Consider the following 17,822-nt stretch of genomic DNA (forward strand, 5'->3'; position numbering starts at 1 on the left):
GAAGAAGCTGGGATTGACGGTGGGACAGCTACTGTCTCTACTCACTGGACAGGATGCACGCGGGACCACAGTCATCACCACAATCACAGATGATACGGAGAGTGCTGTTTGGAATGCAGAAAAGCCTTTGCTTTTCTGGCTCTGTTGACAAATCACTGCATATGTCCTTTTTAAAAAGCTACCTGGAATATCAGCCTGTCTCAGTAACTTCCATAGGAAGAGTCTTACATTGGAGTTTTGGTCCTAAACCAGCATAATGCCATCATCATAACATAGACAATGACACACATATTGCTTCTGCTTCCCTGGTTGCCTTTTCTCAGCACCTTGGTGGTCTCTGTGGCTTTTCACCATCAAAGGGTGCAATGTTTTTGTCTCAAATGCTAAAAGTTAGATGGTATCTTGGGTTCAACACATAATGCTCAGGAGGCCATGAAAAGCTCGGTAACATTGCACATTTTAAAAAGGCAGCTTGATGAAATGTATATTTTTGGAATGTGCAGCTCCCCATTGCTGAGTGATGTGTAAACACAATAACCTCACACCAGGCAGCGTGGTGTATTTGTACTTTCTAAGGGTTTCATTCTTCCATGGATCCACTTGGAAACTCCCTGTGAAGATTAAGAGTTACTGGGGAGCGGAGCTATCACTGGAAGGGGAAGAGCATGTTGTTACTATCTGATGAAGAATCATTGTTTCTAGATCCAAATGTAATTCTAAAACTTCTGTGTGATGAAAGCTTAATGCTATACTGAGAGAAGATTTACTTGCTCCCCATTAGAGCCAAATGTAAAATAAGATGAAATTACAATCGCTTCTAAAACTAGGGGTCTTTGGCTGTTTAGATTATATACAGTACACAAGCAGGAGGCCTTCCCTATGTCATGGGGAAAATGAAACCCATGTGGGAGGTAACCTCAGGTGACATGGAGTCCAGGAAGCCATTCTGCCCTTGTATACACCTCACCAGGGAGTGTCAGGGCCTCCTCATTCTCCCTTAGCCAACTCCCAGGGAACCTGCAAAGGGGTGTGTAGAGGAGAGAGGGAAGAGATTGCTGTAAGGTTTGCACTGGAAATGGACTAGGGCTGCTGTAGAAAACAGCAGGTTTTAGCCATTTGCTAAGCTCTAGAATGAGATAGCAATAGGGAAGGCACCAAGAGTTACCTAGGAAGGGAAGGGAGCAGTAGGGTTGGGTCTTCACTTGGGAATGTGAAGATCTGATAAAGGGCTACAGATTTGGATTCTGGACCAGAACTGCCCACCTCCTAGTGTTCAGAGCTGTTCTTGCTCCCCTGAAATATGCCAGAATCAGAAGGGAGGGATGAGCAAGGAGAGTGTTGCAAACTGAATATCTGTTCCCCTCAAAATTTATGCATCAAAGCCCTAGCCCTCAGTATGACTCTATTTGGAGATGGAGACTCTGAGGAAATATTAAGGTTAAATGAGGTCATGAGAGTGGGTCTTTGATCCCATAAGATTAGTGTTCTCATGGGAAGAGGCATCTGAGAGCTCTCTCTTGCTCTCGCTCGCTCTCTCTTCCTTCCATGTGAGGACACAGCAAGAAAGCAACCACCTACTAGTCAGGAAGAGAACCCGCTCCAGAAAACAAATTGACTGGAACTTTGACCTTCAACTTCTAGCCTCAAAAACTGTAAGAAAATAAATTTCTGTTGGTCTGTGGAACTTTGTTGTGGCAGCCCAAGCAGACTAGGACAGTGAGCCCTTCCCACCCCTACAGCTGAGTCTGTGTCAGACTAGAGCTAAAATGCAGAGTGCTAAGCCTTTGGAGAGACGGTCCTGACCTAGTCTCTCTACTTCCTAGCTGTGTGCTCTTGAGTCGGTCCCTTGAAATTCCTCATCTCTTAAGTTGGGATAAAAGAACATGCCTGACCGACCCCACAGGATTAGTGGAGAATCTAATACGTAGACTAACTGTAACAGCTGAGGTTTGTTGTACATTACTGTGTGCCAGGAGTTGTCCTAAGGGGTTTGTTTATTTTATTTTATTTTATTATTTTATTTTTTGAGATGGAGTCTTACTCTGTCACCCAGGCTGGAGTGCAGTGGTGTGATCTCGGCTCACTGCAACCTCTGCCTCCCATGTTCAAGCAATTCTCCTGCCTCAGCTGGGACTACAGGCATGCGCCACCAGGCCCAGCTAATTTTTGTATTTTTAGTAGAGACGAGGTTTCACCATGTTGGTCAGGATGGTCTCGATCTCTTGACCTCATGACCCTCCCGTCTCGGCCTCCCGTAGTGCTGGGATTACAGGGGTGAGCCACCGTGCCCGGTTTGTTTATTTATTTTTAAGGAAGGCTCATTGAAGTATAATATACCCATAGTATAGATCACTTTTCAGTACACAGTTCTGTGAGTCTTGGCAAACACGGTCATTTAACTGCTGCCACAACCACGAGGTAGAACATTTCCATCACCCTCAGGCTTCCTGGGTGCCTGACTAAAGCAAGTCCTCTCCTCCTCTCAGTTCTATAGTTTGTCTTTTGAAAATATCATGTAAAAGGAATCACCTAAGGGTTTTGAGTCTGGCTTCTTCCAAAGAAAGACATTTTTCTAATATCTACTCTTTGCAACAATATTTTGAAGTTGGCACAATTATTATAGAGTGAAGAGCTGTGGAAATGTTATAAAAAAGCAAAAAGTGTAGGCAAGCCTGAGGTATAATTATTATCATCATTTCTATTATTATTATTATTTCACAGTAGAAAAAAATACAATCAAATTTGAATGTAAATTTTGTGTTGAATTTGCCTTATCTAGAATCCAGGTGTCAGGAGATAGTCATAATAGCTCTGTGACCGGTCCCTTCAAAACAGATGATAATTTGCCTTATTTGGGGAGAATAGATATTTAATGACATAAAAAGTATTTGACAAAATATTGTTAACATTAAGGTCCAGCACATCTTCTCTTTGACTAACCCAAAAATATTGGCCTTGAAGTTACTAAGTCATTACCTTTTGTCTGTGACCAGATTGAAAGATGTTATAGGCTACAAATAACAGCAGTTCCAGGAGTGGCAGTAATCAATTTCCAGTACTCAAAAGAGGGAGAGGAAGCTGGTTCCAGCACTCCTCCTTACCTGCCCCGAGCTATGTTCATTCAGGAGTGAGAGATGAGGCAGAAAAGCCTGTTTTTACGCACAAAGCATCCCCTGATTGAGTAGTCACACGCCTGGAAGCCCCTTATCACTCTTTGTAATAGGAGAATTCTCTTCTTCCTGGATGTGGTCATTGTCCAGCCACAATGACTCCAGGTTCTTCTCCAAAGGGAAGATTTTGTGGACACTGTTTCTTTTTCTCTGAGACGGAGTCTCACTCTGTCGCCCAGGCTGGAGTGCAGTGGTGCCATGTTGGCTCACTACAACCTTCGCCTCCCAGGTTCAAGCAATTCTCCTGCCTCAGCCTCCTGAGTAGCTGGGATTACAGGTGCGTGACACCACCCATGGCTAATTTTGTATTTTTAGTAGAGAAGGGGTTTCACCATGTTGGTCAGGCTGGTCTCGAACTCCTGACCTCGTGATCTGCCCGCCTTGGCCTCCCAAAGTGCTGGGATTACAGGCCCTATTTTTAACCTCCTATTACAGATACAGCATGTAATAAATAAATAAATAAGGTCTAGCTATTCCTTAAAGTTTACAGGTTCATGAATTTTTAAGGAACACATCAGGAAAAACTGCTGAAACAAAGCAATGGAGCGTAGGGTGTGATGAGGAGGTCTAGGAGCCCCTTCAATATTTAATGCAACCGAAAGCCTCTGACAACTAATCATCTCTTAATGGGGCTTGCCCTTTGGCCTACAAGTTTCTAAGGGACTAGAATGTTTGGCTTCCAAATAAGTTATCACTCACTCACTGAGTAAATACCACAAGCTGAAAGTGGCCTCCCAGGCATCATTGGTCTTTGCTAGTTGAGTTTAGAAGGTCCCAGATTGGCATTACTCACCTCCAAATCACTAGCAGCTTCAAAGCCAGAGAGGCATTTGCTTTGGGTCTGTAGAAAGGCTCCTGTCTACCAATGTGCCTCTCAGAAGCACAGAAGGAAGATGACAGAGGGAGAGTGAATTTTGGTGGGGGTATGATCCTTCGGGGGAAGTAAGAGACAAATGAGAAAAGACTAAATGTGACACTGGCATTTGTACTAGGTCTGGACAAGTGAGATTTGAAAGGAGGAGTCTAGGAATGAACAGGGAGGGGCAGTACGGAGAAGAATGGATATAGTAGAAGAGAAGGGAAGAAGATGGGGATGCAAGGAGGATGATAAATGCATTTTCTAAGAAGCCCAACATAATGGGGAGAGCTAACCTGTCACTTCCTCTCTCGTCTCCCAGTATACCTGGAAAATGAGTGGTGCATTCCTCATTAACTTGTACCAAGGATAACAAACAGCTCATAGGAAAGAACCTCGCCTGTCAGCATGAAGAGATGTGGGATAGAGAACTGTCTTCAATACCATTTGGTCGCCAATTCATATTTACATTGGCTCAGCAATTTCCTTCATTTCCCTAAATTCCAGTCTTCCAATTTCAAAAATCAAATTGTTCGTTAGCCACAAACAACTGAAATGTTTCACAATTGACATCCTAATGACCAGAGTGTGTACTTTGAATTTATTGGGTAAGAAATAAACTTTATAGTCAAACTAATTAGATGTGTCCATTCTGATTTAAATATAAAATCTTTGATTTCTAATGCAAGATATTTACACCAAGGGCCTTTTAGTATTTTCTTCAGGATTTACTGTCTTGAAATACCTTTCAAACAGGTAGATTCAAAGAATGTTCAGGCCTGGGTATTTTAACTAGAATGCAGTTGTTATTTTTCTCTACATATCACTATCAAAATTATGAGGTGTCATAGAAATAAATATTAAGGGCTAAAAGAAGAGTTCTTTTCTTGATATATTTTAAAAAGGGGGTCCATTTTTTTTCAGGTTGATTTATTTTAGACACTATGGAATTTCTTTTTGGCCTTGTGCCTCAGACATTGTTCTGATTAGCTTTGCTGGTTTAACCAAGTTGCAGCGATTTAGCAGCCCTGATGGTCATCTGGTTTTAAAAATTATTTTTCCATAGTTTAACTTCCTTCTTTAGTGTCTCCTAATTTTCTCCAGCCTCAGAAGAGATGTGATACTAGCAACTATCTTTAGAAAAATACTCCTTTATGTTATACATAATGAAGTCTTCCTAGACTTCATTCCCAGACATAATAATTCCAAGTCTGCAATGTGGACACTCCCCCTGTCTACTGTACAGGTGGCAAACCTAGACATGGGATTTCTTACACAACTTAGAGAGCCTTTATACTCCTTGTGAACCACAGTAGATTTGGCTGCATTTTGAGAAGTTATGAATTTCTTATTTGTAGCATCAAATAGGTGAGACTGTTTCCATCCGTCTAATCTAAGGCTTGGTTCTATCAAGAGTTTACAGAAATGACTGGAGAATGTACGGGAAGGTAGTGAAGACTGATCGCTTTCAAGAAACACATTGAGACAAATAGCAGCACTCACGAGGAACCCACTGAAGACATGGTATGCTTACCAGCCTCTGCCTCGTCTCCCACCAGAAAGAACTGAATTGTGTACATCTCTCTTGAGGCATGTGATACATTAGGCAAAGAAAGGAGTTCCTTCTGTGTTCCCAGAGCTACACTAACAGTACTAGAACCATCCCTGCGCTTCAGCAGGGAGGGAAAGTTTTTTCTTGAAGTGGTGGGACTTGAGCTTGCCTTTAGGAGACCTTTGGGAAGTAGGGAGAAAGGGAAGAAGATCAAACTTTCTAAGAGGCATGAGTAACTTGGCCCTGGATGGGAAGCCACCTAAACTTGCTGGCTGAACACAGAGTGTGTGTGGAGACTGGAGAAAGCAGAAAAGCAGAGTGGTCCATCCTAATGAATACAGGTTGTCCAATGGGGAGAGGTTTGGTATGTGGCTTTAGGTAAACTACTTAAACTCACTGACTTTTAGGGGCATGACTTGCACTATCCAGGCAAGTCTATGTCTGCTCTAGAGCATAACCATTGGGTTCAAGTGGGATAATTGAATAGAAATTCTTTGTAAATGGTGAAGACTGAGTGTTGATGGATGATTATGGTGGTGCCGAGGTGGTGGGTAACTCTAGAACCACAGCGTTTTTGTGCTGGAAGTAACCAAGAGCTGCCCTAACTCTTCACATTTTACTAATAAAGACAGAAGCCAGACCTGAGGGTACCTGCTCAGGCTGGTTAATAGCAGCACAAGAACTAGAACTCCAGTCTCTTGGGTTGAGGAAAATAACAATTGCAAGTCCGTCCAAGTCAACTCTCCAGATAACTGGGTTTCTCATCTTGCACCAGATCAACCTGGTGAGTTTAGTGGAGACCATGAGACCCCATTCAACTTAATTACTGGAGAGTCCCTGGGGCCCCACGGCATATCAGTCTGAGAGCAGGAATTCTGACTCCCAGTGTCATTCCTGGGATCACATTCCATCTCACAAATATTTAAGCAAGGGCATGAGGGCAAGTTGCCAAGTAGTACGATACAAAACAAATGTCTCATTGTGTTTGTTGCTGCGCAGCGTGTTGTTTGTGTGGTCCAAAAACCATCAAGTGACTATAACTAGAATGTGACAGTAATTTGTAACAACAGTGACTTTTTTTGCGGGGGGAGGGTCTGCTTTTGTGACATGCTTCAAAATTCTGAGAAAGGGTTGCAAAAGAAATGTTCAGAAATGTTCTAAATAGGCTTAGAAAACTTGTGAACCCTGTCTGAACTTTTATTAGATTGTCCCACCACTCACCCATTTGACATCTGAACAAGGAAAGCATTATTTATAACAGCATGCATGAAATCCCAGAAGGGATTCGTGAAAGAATTAGAGTGAAAAATCTGCCCCAAAGAGACAGCAAGCAGAAAATAAACGATCAGTTGAGAAAACATGTAAATCAAAATGTGAATCTTTTGTTCTCTCTCTCTTCTTTAGAGGAAACAAAAGCTGTTTCTTGGCCATTAGCAATGCAGGAGAGAGAACCAGCATCAGATTTTCTATCTTGCATTGCCAGTGACAAAAAAAAAAAAAAAAGGGGGGGTGCTGCTGTCAAAGGAGCCACTTGGTTATGGCCAAATGAGGAGTTCAGGAGAGTGAGATATAATGATTCTTCTTAACGTCTCCAGAATGGCTGCTTCTCGTGGAGGAAGTAAGTGAGTGAAGGTTCCAGAGAAGAAAGCCACACCTCAAAAGCATTTAATACTTTAAGACTTAGAAAGCACTTTCACAAATGCCTGCTCCAGTAAATACCTCCCAACAACATTGGGAGGTATACATTGGTACCTATATATAATTATTACACCTTGGCCACAGAGACGTTTGGCAACTAGTCAAGGTTACTCAAGTAGGAAACAGGTGACTGAGCTATTGGAAACCAGCTATTGTCATCCACTGCATTGCAGCTGTGAATGTCCAGGTAGATATGGAAATCCTGAGATCTTGCTAAATTAACACACCCCTAAGTGTATTTTTAGCTGTCTTGTTCGAGACATATGTAAATGGTTATCTCTCCCACAAACACACATTCAAATAGTTTAATTTACCAAATTTAAGTTTGTTCTTTCCTGCCAAACTCCTCATATACTTTAATAAGGCTCAGTCCCTGATGGATCTCCTTAAATTGAAGAGGGTTGCAATTCATAGTACATTTGACACGTTTGATCTAGGAACTTCTGGGATTGCCAGCTTTTAACATTTTGAGGGACTGATATCAGAAAGAACACCATGCTGGGTCATAATATCCCAGTCTCTTGTTACTCCCACGCACCAACTACATACTGATTATAAATCTAGATTCTAATTTCAATATTTTCGTAAAAGAAATAACTATGTCTTTTTCACTAAGAACTAGGCCCTCTCACTCCGTGTAACTCTGGGATGAAACCCTCAGAGCCATGCATTTGTCCACTCTTTTAAGCCTTTTATCTTTAAAATTTTCTGTAAAATTCAAGGTTTCACACTTCTAAATAGCTCTTGCAGGAAGGCTCTTTGCAAGAAGTAATTCATTCCTTCCCACAAAAGAACGCCACTCTTAGTAAGTTCTACACTCCTTTCTAAGAGATTAGCAGACACTTCCCTTTCCTGGATGTTAAAACAAAACAACACAACTCAGACAGCCTAACAAGACCAGGTCTCAGTCTTTAGTGTGAGATTCCCACTTCTCTAAGCCACTTTGACCACTGGGGTCCTATTTTATCTAAAGAGAAAGAACAGCAACACCAAAATGCACAGTGGAGCTGGTTGTACCACAGCAGTATGCTGAGATGAACAATGATGATATGAGCTCTTCTTTATAAGGTAGGAAGAAGGTGAAAATGAGAGCGGTAAGGTTAAAAATAAGATGTATAGCAAAAGGGATTGTTTTTCTCTTTGATTTCATCTTACCCTTTTTTTTTCTTTTCTTTTTTTTTTTTTTTTTGCATGTTAGGTAAGCAGAATAAGGCCATGTTTGTATCTTAAGAGGTCCCCAGAAAATGCTTGCTGTGTGGATGAAAATGGTCTGTTAAAATGTGTAGACCTCTGTCCTATCTGCACCACTTGCTGGAAGTGTCACCCCAGGCAAGGTCCCATAATTGCCAGGAGCAATTTCATCGTCTGTAGGCTAGAGGAGCCACCATGAGTCCTGAGTTCTTTATGGTTTGCTCACGCAATTAAATGGCACCGGACATGTGTAGATGTTTTCTAAACTATATGGTACATTCCAATTATGGTTTCAGAGAATGGCAAGGAGACTAGAGATGCTTTATTCTAGGGGTTAACAATCTTTGAAAATGTGTGTGCCAAAGTGCCCAGCCTTTTCTGGCACATAAACAAAAGGGTCATTTGCCTAGCTCTGCAAGGTGGCAGCAGCATCTTTGAATGGTCCAAAGCAGTCCTCTCCTTGCCACTGCCATGTGGGCTGCCCAGACCTGGTGGGATCATTCTACCCTCATACTGCAAGTCCTCCCAAGCATCTGGAAACATCAGCAGATTCCCTCTCCCAAAGTCCTAGGTACCCAGGGGTCACAGAGTTATGAATAGGGCAGATATTCACCAAGCCAGAAATGCGCTGAGATAGCTGTACCCATGTTTACCACCCACATCCTTTCTGGTTGGTCAGTGTCTGTGCAGTTTGAGTATCGACCCTGAGGGTGACTGTTGCCACCACCTTCAGACATGAGGTAAGACCATAAGAGAAGTCTCTGTCTATTAAACACTGATGACCTGTCACTGCTGAAGGAAGAGAGAGGAAATCTAACACCAATGAAAACCAACTTAGCCTTTATGAGCTTTATGTTTATTAAAAGCTGAATAGTAAAGATGGTCACCTGAGCCAGTAGTTTTTGTCCCTATTTGTCAAATTTGGATGCATCATACAGAGAAGAATGAAATAAAATACCCTCCTCCTTTTGTACTCTTGTGCTTTCTTTGGTGCTAAGAACATCACTGGGAATCACCAAGCGTGTTAGACATCTCTGACACTTCAGCCTCTTAGGTTCTGGGGTAGGGGAATATTTTTCAGGTACTGTTAGTTTATTTTCTTCCTTTAATAAATACTAACTGGATATTGAGGATTAGAATTGGGCAGAAACTCTATGCACCATTACTCTATAAACTCAGGACCCAGAGTTGTTACAGAGGTCCAACTTTGTGCTGTAGGATAAGCCCACCTGCTCTCAGGTGTCAAGCACACTGTGTAGCCTGGTGGTGCTGGGGGGTTACCAGGATGAAAAGCGGAACTTACCAGCCACAGGACTACTGTGCAGAAATCTGTTCATGGGTTTGAAATCAGGCATCCCTGACAAACCCGGAAATGAGCTTCTTAACTTTCCTCCACGAAGTAGAAAGTCATATACAATTTTACTTTGTCAAAGAAAGTTTTCTTTGCCTGTACTAATGCAATTGCTATCTGATGCCCCAGTCTTGGTGTTTTCATTAAAGTGGGCATTTAAAAAAATGTATTTATCTATTGTGGTAAATAATCTAAGGAGCAGTGCCCTGTAATAGAGGAAAGTCCTGAGCTTAGAATCCAAAGACCTGAGTTTTTGTGTCTGTAAGCAATCTGAATCTCATTGCCTTATCTGTAGAAGGAGAATAATAATGCCTGACCTGCCTATCGCTGAGTGATGATGGAGGGGTTTGAGTCAGCATCATGTACACATAAGACCTGAAGGCAGAAGGAGGCTCTAGCCTTGCCAAGGAAGTAGAGTCACTGGTTGGTCATTTTGGATGCAGAGCCCCTCTTCGTTCTCCTGGTCAAAGTGATCTTGTTAATTAGAAGATTGAGTCATCCTCCTAGCAGAAAGTGCATGTATGTGTGTGTAGTTTTATTTATCCAAGGTGATCATCTACCTAATCATCATCCCTGCTCCTATCTGGTTTTGAGAGAAAGAATTGCAAATAATATATTTTTAAATGATTTGGATCACTCTTTGCCCTCTGTCTCTGTTGCTTGAGACTATGAAGAAATCATATATCCCTTATGTGTTTATAAACAATTAAAACTATAAAATGCAAATAAGGAAAGCAAGCAGTGTCCCCCAGCATCTCCCTTCCACACCTGGTTTTGGAGTGACTGATGCCTCCCTGTTGATCCCTTTCTCTCCAGGTCGGTGGCCACACGATGCTGCCCATTCGTTGGATGCCTCCAGAGAGCATCATGTACAGGAAATTCACGACAGAAAGTGACGTCTGGAGCCTGGGGGTCGTGTTGTGGGAGATCTTCACCTACGGCAAACAGCCCTGGTACCAGCTGTCAAACAACGAGGTGTGCAATGGGTCTGGCCAAGACCCTCCAAAGGGCTGAGATCCCAGAGGCTTCCATCAGCTGGGGCCTTGTTTTGGGTTGGAAGACCATGTCAGGATGTTATCTTATGGGGTTTTGTTGGCGGCAGCACTTCCCATGTAGCCTGCTATGTTTCTAAATTTCATGGTCAAAGTATAGTCACTCTGAGAAAGCAAAGCACAGCACTCGCTGATATGTCCTTGCCCCTCTGGTGGTGGGACTGAGGAGTCACTTTATGCAGCTCATCTGATAAATTAATAGCAGATGTAGCATTCCAGAACCCATACAGTCCAGCAAGTTCTTTAGTATTGTTCCAACGAAGTTTCAAGGTCCTTTCCCTTTTGAATATTTCACCAGAACATTAACTTCTAGTGAAAAACTCAAACGTTTTGTTTTTTCTATTCTTACTCTTGCAAATATGTTTATATTTGAGGCACAGCTTCTTGGTCAGGCACCCCACATCTTTTCCAGATCCATGTCTGTCTTTTTAATCCAGTTCCTTTATCCAATAGCCTGCGAGGTTTCCTGTCAGTCAGTGCCTTAACACACAAGTGACTCGTGTTCCATCTCAGACCAATAAAAACCACAACATGCGGGAGCTCCAGTGTGAGGTTTGGGAGCATTCCATATAAATTACTTTTCCACCAGTTTTGTGAAATCAGAGTGGCTTGGAAAAATGGATATAAGCCAATCAAATTAAACACAACATAAACTAACCTATAATAATTGTTCTCTTCCTTCTGAGAAAATGAAACCAAGAGTGGGCTTCTTTTGTAAAAGCCCCTCTTCTGCTGTTTCTTGCGCTAACATTTCTTTGATGTGAGTTGCTTTTCCTCCTGTCTCATCCTATCTTTGATCTCCGTCCAGGTGATAGAGTGTATCACTCAGGGCCGAGTCCTGCAGCGACCCCGCACGTGCCCCCAGGAGGTGTATGAGCTGATGCTGGGGTGCTGGCAGCGAGAGCCCCACATGAGGAAGAACATCAAGGGCATCCATACCCTCCTTCAGAACTTGGCCAAGGCATCTCCGGTCTACCTGGACATTCTAGGCTAGGGCCCTTTTCCCCAGACCGATCTTTCCCAACATACTCCTCAGACAGGCTGAGAGGATGAACATCTTTTAACTGCCGCTGGAGGCCACCAAGCTGCTCTCCTTCACTCTGACAGTATTAACATCAAAGACTCCGAGAAGCTCTCGAGGGAAGCAGTGTGTACTTCTTCATCCGTAGACACAGTATTGACTTCTTTTTGGCATTATCTCTTTCTCTCTTTCCATCTCCCTTGGTTTGTTCCTTTTCTTTTTTTAATTTTCTTTTCCTTTTTTTTTTTTTTTTGGTCTTCCCTGCTTCACGATTCTTACCCTTTCTTTTTAATCAATCTGGCTTCTGCATTACTATTAACTCTGCATAGACAAAGGCCTTAACAAACGTAATTTGTTATATCAGCAGACACTCCAGTTTGCCCACCACAACTAACAATGCCTTGTTGTATTCCTGCCTTTGATGTGGATGAAAAAAAGGGAAAACAAATATTTGACTTAAACTTTGTCACTTCTGCTGTACAGACATCGAGAGTTTCTATGGATTCACTTCTATTTATTTATTATTATTACTGTTCTTATTGTTTTTGGATGGCTTAAGCCTGTGTATAAAAAAGAAAACTTGTGTTCAATCTGTGAAGCCTTTATCTATGGGAGATTAAAACCAGAGAGAAAGAAGATTTATTTTGAACCGCATTATGGGAGGAACAAAGACAACCATTGGGATCAGCTGGCGTCCATCCCTACTTAGGAAATTCTCAGCAACTGTTAGCTGGGAAGAATGTATTCGGCACCTTCCCCTGAGGACCTTTCTGAGGAGTAAAAAGACTATTGGCCTCTGTGCCATGGATGATTCTTTTCCCATCACCAGAAATGGCGGCGTGCAGTAGAGAGCAAAGATGGCTTCCGTGAGACACAAGATGGTGCATAGTGTGCTCGGACACAGTTTTGTCTTCATAGGTTGTGATGATAGCACTGGTTTGTTTCTCAAGTGCTACCCACAGAACCTTTGTCAACTTCAATTGAAAAGAGGTGGATTCATGTCCAGAGATCATTTCGGGGTCAGGTGGGAAACCAAGAACTTGGAAAAGATAAGACAAGCTATAAATTCGGAGGCAAGTTTCTCTTACATTGAACTTTTCAGATCTCACTTCCCTCCGACCCCTAACTTCCATGCCCACCCGTCCTTTTAACTGTGCAAGCAAAATTGTGCATGGTCTTCGTTGATTAATACCTTGTGTGCAGACACTACCGCTCCAGACATCGTTCCCCTGATAGGTAGAGCAGATCCATAAAAAGGTATGACTTATACAATTAGGGGAAGCTAATGGAGTGTATTAGCTGAGTTTCAATGTCTCTGGGTTGTACGGTGGTGATGGGTTTTAATGAATATGGACCCCGAAGCCTGGAAATCCTCATCCACGTGGAACCCACAGGACTGTGGGAAGGGCAGAATCAATCCCTAAGGGAAAGGAAACCTCACCCTGAGGGCATCACATGCACTCACGTTCAGTGTACACAGGTCAAGTCCCTTGCTCTGGGCTCTGGTTGGGAGAGTGGTTTCATTCCAAGTGTTCTCCATTGTCAGTATGCTGTCTTTGTTTCCTTCACTCCATTCAAAACGTCAAAATACAAAATTTGGCACAGCATGCCAACGGAAGGCTGTGCCCAGACCAAGCACTGGAAATGTGCTTCTGGGCATAGTCACTGGTTTTGCAAAAAAGAGGGCACAAATTTAAATAGAAATTTACAGCTATTTGAATGGTCAGATATACCAAGAAAGAAAAATATTTCTGTTCCTCAAGAAAACTTGCTACCCTCTGTGAGGGGAATTTTGCTAAACTTGACATCTTTATAACATGAGCCAGACTGAAAGGGAGTGATTTTCATTCATCTTAGGTGATGTTATTTCTTATTTGTTTCTGAAGGTGCGATAGCTCTGTTTTAGGTTTTGCTTGTGCCCGTTAATTACTGAAACACCTTGTTTTTCATTAAAGGCTTGGAAAGTCAATTATCAAAAATTCAAAAGTGTAAATTAACAGAGAACAAAAGGAAATCCAGTAGCATCTGCAGTCAAGCGAGGGAGATGACAAGATGAACCTTGTGTCCATTCAAGTTATATGCTGACCTATGAGAGATAAGAGTTGGGTCGTTTGTTCTCTTTGTTGGTGATTAAAAAAAAAAAAAAAAACCCTTCAGAATACATATAATAACATAATGAAAGCCATATCTCCATGATATATACGTGCAGGTATGTATCATATTAAGGACCCATGGTACTGTTAAAACACTGTAGAACTCTGTGACGTAGTAAGGAAGGGGCAGATTTGTACAAAAACTTTTCTAGATTCCATCAGCGATGACCTGAAAACCAACACAGGTTTGTCATTCTGCATGTCTGGCCAGCTGCTCTCAGGGGAGAAGCTACAAGTTATTTATTTTATTTTAAGAGAGCAAAGTAGGTAATAATTTAAGGGATCAAATTCAAGGAGGGCTGTGCAGTTTTAGAGCAAAGATTTGTTTAGGCCAATGAGACTTTGGGAGCATCCCATTCCAGTTTTGTCTTTTTTTTTTTCTCTGAAAGAAAAAAGCAAAAAATAAAATGAAATTCTACTTATTCCTTCTGACAAGTCCCTAAAGGTCTTGAAATAAAAGGTTCTATGCAAGTGCGAAGTTTTCTAGTGATTTATATTGCTGATTATTACTATTACTATCTCTGTTGTCTTAAGAGTATGTGCTGATTTCAGAGGCATCTCAAATCGAAAGAATATCAGATTGCTTTTAAAGTAGCTGAATGAGCCACAGAATATCTGAAATTATTCATTGCTGTCCCTCCACCACCCCCTTTCTCGTGGTCTGATTTTTAGAAGAGTAGCATCCTCGTTCTAAAATGTCATGATCACCAAATATGGCCTTCCATCAAATTTGTGAAAACTACAGTATAATAGTGACAAACCTAATTCTCTAGCCCAAACCTGGTCTGACAATCATTTCCATTTAGAAGTCATTGAATAGTTTTCCAAACACTTTCCATGTGTGTTAGCAAATTATTCCTATTTTGTGTAGATGAGGACATTGAGACTCAGAGACCCTCAGAAGCATGCTAGAGGTCTCCAGCCTAGCTTCCGGCACCACTGGGACTGAATCCAAGTACTCCCACTCTGAACTTCATGGTTCTGTCCACTAGAGACTCTCATATACAAACAAGCAGTTCAGGAAAGAAAGCACGCTAACACATTCACGAAGCAGTATATGAAGTTAGAAGAACACAAGGAAATACAGGAGATGACAAGCAGCTGAGATATTGTGATATGTAATCATGCTCTTATCTTCAGCTAAATTCAGCTAAATCCTTGTACACTGAACCAATGTCATAATCAGGCTTATTTAGAAAACACTTTGAACTATGCTATAAAAGATTATATCAGAATTCATATTATACATGTGTTCACATCGGCACTACCTGTGATATTTTCATGTATTTATATGTGTTATAAATACTTGATTTATACATATACAAATGCACATACATAGTGTGTTTGTGTGTTTATGTATAAATTTATAGGCACACAATAATAGAGATAATTATAAGTAGGGTGAGGTATGAATAATTTGCTTAAAATATGCTAAATAACCAAAACTGTTTAACGTCATGTTGCTGTTAGTGCTTCCATTCTCCATGTGGGTAGGACTACATCACACTTTTCAACTCTGTGCAGTACTGCATGGGTGGAAGACATATTTAAGATAATGTGCTTCCCAAAACAACTGAATAAAAGCCATCCCACTACACTGAGTGCTTTCTCTGGCTCCTTGCAAAGGAAGATACTTTTTGTAAAGGTCCAGGAAAGGAACATTGCTTTCTTTTTGTCTTTCAGCACATTTGTATTATGCTCACCTTGTCTTTGTCCCACTGTGACCCCTTCACGCTTGAGTTCAGAGTTCAAGCATTCCAAATGTAAATTGGAATGTTGGCAGCCCAGTGTCTCGAAGGCCAATGATGAGCTGTCCAAGACCCCACAGTGAGATGAGCAACTCTTAGGAATTCCCATATCCGAGAGTGAATACACCAACTAACAGTATAGAATGTTGTCCTTTCCAAAGCGTCCTGACTGCAGGATTACCTGGTCAAGAATGGACTTTCTTTGAATCTTTCTTTTTGCAAATTGGACAGCCTGTAATACCAATACCATTGTTGTATCTAACTAAATAAATGACTGCATATACACACATACCCTCAATTTTCTTGCTTCTCCATTTTCTTTTTCCTCCCCTGTTTCAGGACTTTTATTTTCAATGTTGACCTTTGGTTTGGCCATATATCACTGTTATAGGAAATCTCATGAGAGGAATGGCTAAGGACCCAACTCTTCAAATGTCTAAGTTAGCAGTTACAGCTGATTTTTTATGATGCATAATTGGAATGTGGAGCCTCTGAGGTTGTGATAGCTTGTACATGACTTTCAAACGTTATTCTAAAGAATGAGGGGTGGGAGGGATTTACAGTTAGAAACGACAGTGCAGGAAGGGGTATTTTCTTGTTGTCAGGGCTGGAATGAATCACTGCTGCTCAAGTCAAAGGTTCTTGAATATGCTTAGTTTTTGCATTCCCCCCCTTCTTTTTCTTGACCTTTATTTATTTAATTATGTATTTATTTATTTATATACTTTTGCTCCATTCATCACAAACACAAAGCAAAGCAAAAAAAAACATATATATATATATATATTTATATATATATATCTGTATATGTGTTGTAGGCAAAACACTGTGAATTTCACAACCACCACCAAGCAACTATATTGCCATCTTGACATACGTCTCAGGAGACGAAATGAGAAAAGATGGGGATGTCATTTTTTAGTCTCTGCGTTCGAGGCCAGGTCCATGTTTATTTATTTCTTTAGTCTATGCATTAATGAAAATGATCCTGAGTGGAGGTTAGTTGAACGTTCAATGTACTGGAGCAAGCATCATAAAAGCTGCTAGTAGCCGTGCGTTTGAACAGGAAAAAAAAAAATTAGGGAAAATGAAATGTAAAGGCCTGTATCTTGCAGCTTGTATATCTTACTATTGCTTTAAAAATGTATAAAACAGCTGGAAATGTTTTAAATACAAGGTCTTTGAATTAAATGTGGATTTTAAATATGTAATCCCTTGACAAATGACCAAATTATGGTGAACTATAGCTCCCTGTGTTCTTCGATCAATACCTATAACTTACAAATCTGCCTGGAGATGTGGACATTCTGCATTTGCTTCTGTATCTGGAGAGATGTTTGTATATATCCAGGCCGTACACACACACATTTCCATATCTCTCTGCAGATATATTTCCCCTTCAATTGTGACCTGGTATTTGGAACTCTCCTTTTCGTTTGGTTTCTCTTCCTTTTCATGTGGTGTCTCTGTGCTAATACCAGTTCTTGTTTTGCAATCTGTTTCGAGGTCCATTGCTTTACTAAGACCCACTGCATCTTGGCTGATTTCAAAGTGACACCTGAATACAGTGTTTAAAAAAAAAAAGTTTTGTTTGTAAATCATGTGACCAGCTTCTCTCAACCTGACATGGAAAGTCTCTTGTACTACAGTGTATTTAATAAAAATGATGTCTTACAATAAATAACATACTCTGAAAGAGAGACTAAGAATGATATGATGATTACTTTTTAAAAATGTGTAGAATTTCCACAAGCATGGTGTTCTCTTTATTCTATATGTATATATGTCTGGTTTTGGTTTTGGTTTTGTTTAAAGACAGGGTCTTGTAATGTTGCCCAGGCTGGAGTGCACTGGCTATTCACAAGCATGATCATAGCTCACTGCAGCCTCAAACCCCTGGGCTCAAGCCATCCTCCTGCCTTTGCCTTCTGACTACCTGGGACTAACAGGTGCATATCACTGCACCCAGCTATATGTATGTATTTTTAGATAGGGTCACTGCAGATGCCTGTAGTGCTCATTAGTTGAAG

At 41.2% G+C, this 17,822-nt stretch overlaps 1 protein-coding gene across 4 annotated transcripts in view; it reads left to right on the forward strand.

Annotated features, from left to right (window-relative positions):
• Nucleotides 1–13,870, forward strand: part of NTRK2 (neurotrophic receptor tyrosine kinase 2) — a 365,023-nt gene extending 351,153 nt beyond the window's left edge. For 3 of the 4 annotated variants that reach the window (XM_077965319.1, XM_077965318.1, XM_077965320.1), the window contains 2 exons: nt 10,635–10,793; nt 11,679–13,870. In XM_077965319.1, the coding sequence (XP_077821445.1) occupies nt 10,635–10,793; nt 11,679–11,864 (345 nt within the window). In that variant the 3' untranslated portion in view covers nt 11,865–13,870. 4 annotated transcript variants of the gene reach the window in all.
• The last annotated feature ends 3,952 nt before the right edge of the window (nt 13,871–17,822 follow it).

The sequence above is a fragment of the Macaca mulatta genome, chromosome 15 (assembly GCF_049350105.2).
Source record: "Macaca mulatta isolate MMU2019108-1 chromosome 15, T2T-MMU8v2.0, whole genome shotgun sequence".
Taxonomy (NCBI): Eukaryota; Metazoa; Chordata; class Mammalia; order Primates; family Cercopithecidae; genus Macaca; species Macaca mulatta.